Source organism: Ipomoea triloba, chromosome 4 (assembly GCF_003576645.1).
Source record: "Ipomoea triloba cultivar NCNSP0323 chromosome 4, ASM357664v1".
Taxonomy (NCBI): Eukaryota; Viridiplantae; Streptophyta; class Magnoliopsida; order Solanales; family Convolvulaceae; genus Ipomoea; species Ipomoea triloba.
The window spans coordinates 33,127,621-33,138,042 of NC_044919.1; the positions used below are offsets into that span (position 1 = coordinate 33,127,621).

At 37.7% G+C, this 10,422-nt stretch overlaps 1 protein-coding gene across 1 annotated transcript; it reads left to right on the forward strand.

Moving 5' to 3' along the window:
* The first annotated feature begins 4,187 nt into the window (after positions 1-4,187).
* LOC116015173 (carbamoyl-phosphate synthase large chain, chloroplastic-like) lies at positions 4,188-9,165 on the forward strand. The gene is made up of 3 exons (XM_031255200.1): positions 4,188-5,776; positions 6,384-7,076; positions 7,412-9,165. Exons 1-3 carry the CDS (start codon positions 4,454-4,456, stop codon positions 8,975-8,977), a joined length of 3,582 nt encoding a protein of 1,193 aa, XP_031111060.1. The 5' UTR covers positions 4,188-4,453; the 3' UTR covers positions 8,978-9,165.
* Positions 9,166-10,422: the final 1,257 nt, after the last annotated feature.

Here is a 10,422-nt window from a genome sequence, read left to right on the forward strand (position 1 = left end):
GTTTGAAAGAAAGTCGGAAACGGTAGGAAGGAGAAATTCGTACCTTTAATCTGCATTTTATATGTTTATATACAGCATTTTGAAATTCGGATATTCTTCCCTACTTCACTTCCATTTTATTTGTCGTGTCGTCTTTTCTTCTCTTTTCTTTTTTTCCTTTCAATTTTTGTCTCACGACTATGTGAATATTTTCATATTTGACATTTGATTCCACAAATTTTAAATTCTTGCGACACTTAGTCTATTCAATTTAATTTTCAGACATTAATAATCAAATTTAAGATAAGTGACTTATCATCTTGAATGGCAAAATTATCATGTTTGATCCCTCCTAAAAAATTTAAAGAAAAAAAGTAATAAAAATAGAAAATTGTCATTTTGGTCCACTGACTATTGGAGTAGTGCTAATTACTATCCGCGACTTTCAAAAATGTTAATTGCGTACTTTGACTATACATTTTTTTTTAATCAATTTTGGTCACATGTGACCGGAAATTATTAATATGCCAAATAATGAGGGTATTTTAGTCATTTTACGTTGCTTTTCTTTCTTCTCCGATCATTGAACTTTTTCCAGCGAAATTCGGTATTGTTGGTTTTGCTTGTAGATCTGATCTGCATGAAACTTTGAATAAGGGGAATAGGAGTTCGGCGACACATAGATGCGGAGATTGTCGAGCTAAAATTGGCAATCAAGACCAGCGTGTGTACTTTGACAACGACTCCACCAAACCAGAGTGCAACAACAGTCAAACATATGCTACAGTCAAGCGAAGATCTTTTTACTGTGCAAAGATTCCACCTCCGGACTCACAATCTTTGCCGCCACCACCGAATACTTCGCCCTACACTCCAAAACCAAATCACTCTTCGCAGTGTCGTTCCTTATCCCAATCTCATCGTTGGGCCGTTGCAAAACCAGCCTGGCAAGGACTAAACCAGCGTTAACTGCGACAATTTGGTATTTGATTGTGTTCAGAAACGACGATTGGCTTGTTGGGAACTCTCTCATGGACAGCGCCGGCAACAAGAACGGGGAAGAAAGAAAAACAACTTAAATGACTAAAATACCCTCATTATTTGGCATATTATGAATTTTCGGTCACATTTGGCTGGTAAATTAGCTGGCGTAACCAAAATTGATAAAAAAAATGCATAGTTAAGGTACGCAATTACCATTTTTTAAAGTCGCGGGTAGCAATTAACACTACTCCAATAGTCAATGGACCAAAATGACAATTTTTTCTAATAAAAATGATAATTTTACCATTTAAAATAAATCATTGGTGCCCGAAAATTCGATTGAATAGAACAAATGCGACATAAATTCAAAAGCCTTGAAACCAAATATATATATAATCATGAATCAAATGTGAAAATGATCTCATAATTGTGAGAGCAAAAGTGTAACAACCTTTTTCTATCCCACATTTTTGCCTGCATCAACCATAGTCCCCAAGGATAATAAAGTAATAAGAAAAACTTTCTACCAAATTTCGTACTATTGTTTAGTTAGTACTACGTACTACGTAGTATTTTCGTTTTATGTTATGTGTCTAATGCATGTAACTAGGTTTCACTACACTTATTTACGGAGTACAATTCAATGTTTGGTAGTATTATTTAGATTAATAATATCATATAAAATTATGTATTTAAAAATCATATTTGAAGTACTATTAAATATAAAATTTGTATGTACTCAAAAAATATATAATTTGTATGTACAAAAAAAAATTTTAATTTAAAATTTATAAAATGACACTAAAAAAACAAATAGGAAATAATTAGTCTCACACATAAATAGTAAATAAAATATGTAAAATGGAATAAAAGAGTATCTATTATGAATTTTGTTTCGGTGTATATTTATCAATTAACAATTATATGCTTAATTACCAAACACTTCCACAATTACTCTGTATTTATTCTGTGCATTTTAATAAACTATATTCAATGATTTAATCTAACTCATGATAACTATATTCGCGTAATCAGCTCACCCAGACCATGACTTTCATATGTCATATGTGCACAAGAGATCCAATTCACACCTTCCATCATCTTGCACATTTATCTCATTCATGTTTACAGTGAGATTATTTGAACTCACATACTACCATATTCAGTCATGACATCAAATCAAGCGATGAACCACTACGTTAAGCTCTGTGGGCGATATTTAATTATTTGTGTGAGATTCCATGGATGCGATTGTATTATAATTATGTCAATTTATTAAAGTTTATCTCATCGTTTGTAATTTGATCAAAAATAATAAATAAAATAGACTAAAAGTATACATGTAAAATGACACAAAATGAGTATTTAATTTATCCACTAATTTAAATTTTTCGTCTTCGATCTTCTTCTCCTTAAAATTTTTTTTCCTCTAAGCAATCAATCAATACAAATCAATGTATTGAAGAATATTACATATTTTATTTTGGATGTGGGGTAGGAGGCAAAGATGGCATAATCCTAACCATCACAAATTGATAAAGGTGTTCAAGGTACTAAACGTTGTACCCGTTAAAAAGCAATAATCTATTATTGTGTCTTATTATTGTCCACAGATGGTAAGTGGTAACCATATACTCACATACATGATGTGACATTTTATATATAAAAAATCATACAATGCCAAAAACACCATACTTACTACGGAGTACATATTATTAAAAAATAAATGAAAGTAATACTTTTATTAGTTACTTTAATTTATTTGTGAGTAACGAGCGAAAATCACATTTACTATCCAATTGTACGAGACCATATTATATATATATATATATATATATATATATATATATATAAAGGTTATTGTATTTTTCTATTTATTTATAATAATAAGTATGTTACCTTTTTGATGTTATATAATTTTCCTTTTGTACATTATTATACTTTGGGTTAATTTTATGTGAGAGCTTCCCACGGCTACCACATCTAATATATATTAGTTTTTTTAATTTTCTTTGCAATTGGGCCTCCAAAAATTGGAGGCCTGTGCAATAGCCCTAAGCAGACATACTGAGGACGGGTTATATATATATATATATATATATATATGAGGGTTTATGTGAGAGCACACAAATTACATTTAAAAAAAATATATTTATAGCGCTAAACAAATTTCAACTTTTGATGAGGCACTTAAAATTGTTCCCACCATAACATACTTAATGGTATTTTATTCGTTTTAAGAATTAAGATTGCAATTATACGATTTTAATTAGAAGTATAACAAGCTCCCAACAACAACTGTTAATTCTCTGATGTTCGTAAGTTCTCTCCTCCCTTTCATTTAAAAATTTAAAAATATATATATAACAAGTGATCGCTAAAAGATTATTAATAGAGGAAAAATAATAATTTATTAATCAATTATCAATTTGAACATCAAGTGAATTTATTAATATATATATAGATACATTGTACAGTATCACTTAGTTTTTTTATCATGGCACTATGGCAGGACCGCAAGAGAAACTACTACGTGTAAATGAATTGAGGCAAGTATAAAAAGATGGAGATTAGGACTACAATTGGATAAAGAGGAATATTATTAAAGAGGTATAGTGAAGATGTGTTCAGTGTGATGCAAGACTTGTCGTTGAGTGCATCAACAGGATAACAACAATGCTTACTGCCCATCATAATCTTGTCGAGACTTGTTGAAATTTATAGAGAGAATCCCTTACATCCAGATTAAGCATATTTTTATAGAGTAAAACATAACGACGAATGCAATAACAAATCTAAGCAACATCGCGCAAAACCCTCAGTCCTGTAGTCATGGACATCGCCTCAGAATAACTTCAAAGCATTCGGGTTCTATGAGTAACTAATAGCACATCCTTAGATAGTAATTGTCTAACTGATACTCTGGTAGTAACAATAAATTTTTTTCGACCATTGTTATCTAGAAAAAAAAAAGAGTTTTGCAAGGGTTATAATATGTTGATTGGTTTACATTAAATTTCTTTATTTGATTGGTTTAAAATACATGGATTAAATGATATTTATTAATATTTAAATACAATGAACTAATATAAGACCGATCACGTAAATCGTAATAATGCGGTAGGAAAAAAAAAAAGAAGAGAAAAATAAGCAAAAAATAAAAATAAAAAAAATGGAACGTTGAACCCCCCAAACCCTGCGATTGCCTAGCTAGGTATACATTGAAGTACAGAACATAATAACGTTGTTTGTTGCTTTGAGCGGCGGCTCTCATCTTCTGCCACTGCCACTCTACTTTCTACTCCAATAATTATCACTTCACCTCCAACTAAGATATTCTCTGCAATTTCCCCCTTTCCTTTTATATATTCCCACAACTTTCCCCATTTAGCTTCCAAGATTCCGTTTTTACCCGCCACCTTCACCCCTCCAAAACCCTAGTGCTTCTTAAACCCAAAAGCCTCTTCATTGGAGACTGAGAGTGTGAGAAATGGGGTTTTGTATGAATCACTGTGAGAATGTTGTGTCCAAGCTCGTTTCTTCATCGCCTTCGCCCTATTTATCCAAAGCAGATGCTTTTCGGGTTTTTTCCCAGTTTAGGAAAACAAGCACGAAGAAGAAATCGTCAAGTTTGAGCCTCCAATTTCAGCCGGTGGTCTTGAATTCGGGCAAAATTTGGGCCCGAACGAGCCCGATTCGGTGCGAGCAGAGTGTTGAGGGTTTTAGTAAGCAAACGGTGGTGGGGAAGAGGACGGATATCAAAAAGATTTTGATTTTAGGCGCAGGGCCTATAGTGATAGGGCAAGCCTGCGAGTTTGATTATTCAGGGACTCAGGCTTGTAAAGCGCTTAGGGAAGAAGGGTATGAGGTGATTTTGATTAATTCAAACCCGGCCACGATTATGACTGACCCGGAAATGGCGGATAGGACTTATATTGAGCCTATGACGCCTGATCTTGTAGAGCAAGTGCTCGAAAAAGAGAGGCCGGATGCTTTGTTGCCCACCATGGGTGGGCAGACAGCTCTGAACCTTGCAGTGGCTTTGGCTGAGAGTGGGGTTCTTGAGAAATATGGTGTGGAGTTAATTGGGGCGAAACTCGATGCCATAAAGAAGGCAGAGGATAGGGATTTGTTTAAGCAGGCTATGAAGAACATTGGGCTAAAGACACCCCCTTCCGGGATTGGGACTACCCTCGAGGAGTGTTTCGAGATTGCTAACTCTATCGGGGAGTTTCCCTTGATTATCCGGCCAGCGTTTACATTGGGAGGGACCGGGGGAGGGATTGCTTACAACAAGGAGGAGTTCGAGGCGATATGTAAATCGGGGCTTGCTGCTAGCTTGACATCTCAGGTTTTAGTTGAGAAGTCTTTGTTGGGGTGGAAGGAATATGAGCTTGAAGTGATGAGAGACTTGGCAGACAATGTGGTTATTATTTGTTCCATCGAGAATATCGACCCGATGGGCGTGCATACAGGGGACTCTATCACTGTGGCTCCTGCTCAGACATTGACTGACAAAGAGTACCAACGCCTCCGGGATTACTCCATTGCTATCATCAGGGAAATCGGGGTTGAATGTGGCGGTTCCAACGTACAATTTGCAGTCAATCCCGAAGACGGGGAGGTAATGATAATTGAAATGAACCCCAGGGTTTCAAGATCCTCAGCATTAGCCTCAAAAGCTACTGGTTTTCCAATTGCCAAGATGGCTGCAAAGCTCTCGGTTGGCTACTCACTGGACCAGATTCCTAACGACATCACAAAGAAAACACCCGCAAGCTTTGAACCTTCCATCGACTATGTTGTTACAAAGGTAAGGATTTTTTTTATCTTTCTTACAGTAGTTTTCAACTTTTAATATCTTATGGCTAGTGTTGATATGGACAAATGCATAAAGTACCATGATAGCTGATGTCATTGGTCTGTATAAGCTGATTATTTTAAGGCCGGTATTAGTTTAAGGTTGATGTCTTTCCTCAATTGTCTTTGTTCATGATGACTCCAAAAAGGCATCTATTTCAAGGCTTAATATAACTGAAACAGGAAATTTATAACCTCAATTTAATTTCCTTTTGGTACCAATACTTCTCTGGTGCTCATAATATTTCAGTCAACTTATGCTAGCTTGGCTTTTCTAGGACAGGAAAATTATAACCAAAATTTTGGCCCATTCGCAGCATTTGTTTTGTATACACTAAGTACATGCCAAAATTCATATTAACAAAATTTACTTGCTATAATCAAATTTAGAAACTGATGTTTCCACTGTGGTTCTATTGCGGTTTTTCAGATTGGGGATACTTCTTCTCAGTATAGATATGCTAAAACATGTTCATCTATTTGTATTTTCCTTCATCTAATGTATTCATATTTTTGTGATTCTTTGTTTTGTTTTTTGCAATAAAATGGAAAATGGGCAGATACCCCGGTTTGCTTTTGAGAAATTTCCTGGATCAGAGCCAATACTGACAACGCAAATGAAGTCTGTTGGTGAATCCATGGCTGTAGGCCGAACATTCCAAGAATCATTTCAAAAAGCAGTTCGGTCTTTAGAATGTGGTTATTCTGGCTGGGGTTGTGCCCCTATTAAAGAGCTAGACTGGGACTGGGACAAATTAAAGTACAATCTCCGTGTGCCTAATCCTGATCGCATTCATGCCATATATGCTGCAATGAAAAGGGGAATGAAGGTTAATGACATTCACGAGCTCAGTTTCATCGACAAGTGGTTCCTTACACAACTTAAGGAGCTTGTAGATGTTGAACAATATCTTTTGGCTCATAATTTGGCGACCTTGACAAAGGATGACTTCTATGAGGTGAAAAAGAGAGGTTTTAGTGACAAGCAGATAGCTTTTGCATTGAAATCAACTGAGAAAGAAGTTCGTTCAAAGCGTTTGTCGTTGGGCATAAAACCAGCATATAAGCGAGTTGATACATGCGCTGCAGAATTTGAGGCTGATACTCCGTATATGTACTCAACTTATGACGTCGAGTGTGAATCAGCTCCCACTCAAAGGAAGAAAGTTTTGATTTTGGGCGGTGGACCAAACCGAATTGGACAGGGAATTGAGTTTGATTACTGTTGCTGCCACACATCTTTTGCCCTTCAGGTTCGTGCTTTACGTAACTGCTTAGGGATCTACTTTTGTCACCTTGTCTTTACATGTCTTTATGTTTGTGAGTTAGAAATGCTTGAGATTTTACTTAAATGATACATTCAAGATCCCATATTACCTCCTGAATTGGATTTAAAATATACTGGACTATCCTATGTTTCATCCTTTATCAGATTGTTAATTTGAATAATTTTCAGATCAGTCACTCAGTTAGAATTGTACTGATGGCTGAAACTTAAGATTTTTTTGAGACCGTCAAATTGAAACATCTTCATGGACTTGTTAGCATGTCACGTTACTGCTTTTTAATAATTGCTTGATACATGCAGGACGCTGGCTATGAAACAATCATGATGAATTCGAATCCCGAGACAGTATCTACAGATTATGACACAAGTGACCGTCTCTACTTTGAACCTCTAACGGTTGAAGATGTCCTGAATGTAATTGACTTGGAAAGACCTGATGGCATCATTGTGCAGTTCGGGGGTCAAACCCCGTTGAAACTGGCTCTTCCCATTCAGCAATACTTGGATGCAAACAAACCTAAGTGCAGAAGTGGGACCGAGTATGTTCGTATTTGGGGTACTTCACCTGATTCCATAGACGCTGCTGAGGATAGGGAGAGGTTTAATATTATCTTGAATGAACTAAAGATTGAGCAACCGAAAGGTGGCATTGCCAAGAGTGAAAAAGACGCTCTTGCCATTGCAGCGGATATAGGGTATCCGGTTGTTGTCCGGCCTTCCTATGTCTTGGGTGGCCGTGCAATGGAGATTGTTTACAGTGACGACAAGCTTGTGAAATACCTTGAAAACGCTGTCGAGGTGGACCCTGAGCGCCCTGTTTTGATTGACAAATATTTATCCGATGCCATCGAGATTGATGTCGATGCGCTTGCTGATTCACACGGTAATGTAGTGATTGGTGGAATTATGGAGCATATTGAGCAGGCTGGGGTTCACTCGGGTGACTCTGCTTGCATGCTTCCCACGCAAACAGTTTCGGCATCATGTCTCGACACAATCCGGTCATGGACCGCAAAATTAGCAAAGAGACTGAACGTGTGCGGGCTGATGAACTGTCAGTATGCAATCACGGCTTCTGGGGATGTTTTCTTGCTCGAGGCTAACCCCCGTGCATCACGAACTGTTCCTTTCGTGTCCAAGTCAATCGGGCGCCCGTTGGCTAAATACGCTTCACTTGTCATGTCAGGGAAATCTCTTCATGACATACAGTTCACCGAGGAGGTTATCCCAAGACATGTATCCGTCAAAGAGGCCGTTCTCCCATTCGAGAAATTCCAAGGCTGCGATGTGCTCCTCGGCCCCGAGATGCGCAGCACAGGCGAGGTAATGGGTATATACTTCGAGTCTTCAGTCGCTTTCGCCAAAGCGCAGATAGCAGCCGGCCAGAGGTTGCCACACTCTGGGACTCTGTTCCTGAGCTTAAACGACCTCACGAAGCCCCAACTCGCCACCATAGGCCGAGCTTTCGCAGACATCGGGTTTCAAATAGTTGCCACTTCCGGAACCGCACACGTGCTCGAATTGGAAAGCATTCCGGTGGAGAGAGTGCTGAAAATGCACGAAGGGAGGCCGCACGCTGGCGACCTGATCGCAAATGGGCAGATCCAGTTGATGGTGATCACTAGCTCGGGCGACACGCTCGACCAGATTGACGGGCGCAAACTGAGGAGGATGGCGCTTGCGTACAAGATCCCGGTGATCACCACCGTTGCCGGGGCGTTGGCCACTGCCAAGGCAATCAAGAGCTTGAAACAGAACAAGATTGTGATGTCAGCTCTTCAGGACTACTTCAACATTCCCACGGAAGCAGAGCGTGGCAAAAACCTGCAGTCTGCATCCTCCATTTCTTCTTCTTCTTCTAGCTGATTAGACATTAGAGATAAAGTAAAATCCATGTTTTAATGTTCCCTGCGTTTTTTGATCTTATTGCTCTCAAATTCCATTCTAGACTCTATTCACTTAATGGGTTTGTTAAGGATGTATTCTTCCTTTTTCATTGCTGCTTTGTAGATTACTCAGTGTTACTAATAAAAGCCACATCTTTGGTGTGTCTACTGTTCAGTGTGATCAGAACTCATTAAACAAAAAAAGTATAACAACAATGTGATCACGGTTGGATTCTGGTTTCGAACCGACCATTCACAGTTCTAGAAATGGTAAATTGGAATTGACAATCGAACTGGTGATTCATGGTTCTAGAAAATGGTAAATCGGAACTGACGGTTTTGGTTTGAATTGCCGGTTTGAACCTTTCTTTTTTGTGCAAAATTTATTTTTTATTTTTAAATTAATGAATCAATTAAATTATGTTCTAGAGATAACTCTATATATCTACCTATTGTAACTACTTGTGAGCGAGTTTACGAGTTTACGTAGTTAGGCCGAAAGTCATAGCCTATATTTATAGACAATTCTAACGGTATATTTACAAAATTATCTTTATATAACGTCTCGTGGCATATTTACAGAATTACCCCTGTAACGCATTGCTCTGCATCCCCAAGCTAAACTAGGAAGACAAGTTCTATTGCTCTGCTCTGTTTCGTTCATTTCCTTATCTTCAACACATGTCATCTTCCAGCAACATAAGACACGCTGCACGCGCAGCGCTGCCTTACTCTCTTGCTATGCTATAAGAAGAAGCCCAGTATTGTTGAGGTTGTTACCTACTTAGCTTCTTGGTATGTTGGAACACTAGTTTCTTGGACAGGGACATCTCTAAAGTCTAAACAGTAGCAGTTAAACCTAGAATCTTCAAGCTTGCCGAACCTAACTCTGCTTGCGTCTCCAGACTTTCGGGAGAAGAAATTTAACAGTCATCATTGATTAAAGACAGAACACAACCACTCTCCCTACTTCATTTCAAACTGCTTGACATCTGCAACCTTAATTGCCCTTCTGCTATGAAATTAGTCCCCCAATTTCCTCCTTTCATACCTAATCACAACACCAAACCTTACAATTGTCACAAACTTACTTAGTATTCTACATAGTATTCAACGCATGTATTCATCGTCTTAGCGTGTCAACTGGTTAATAATGTCTTCTCAGTTAAAACGACACTGTGATGTTAAACAATGAATCTGGGTTTCTTCCCCATCAGCAAGCACTTAATTAGCTGTAGAATGAGAGTTTGGTTTTCTAATTTTAGGTTTCTACAATGTTGACAAGGTCTCCCTGCTAAGAAGTAAAAACTGCCCAATTAAACTCAAAAGCGTGTGGACCTTTTGGGATTCCAATCAAGGACTTAAAAAAAAAAAAAAAAAAAAAAGAGTAATTTTAGGGTTTGAGGATTTCAGCCCTTAATTAGC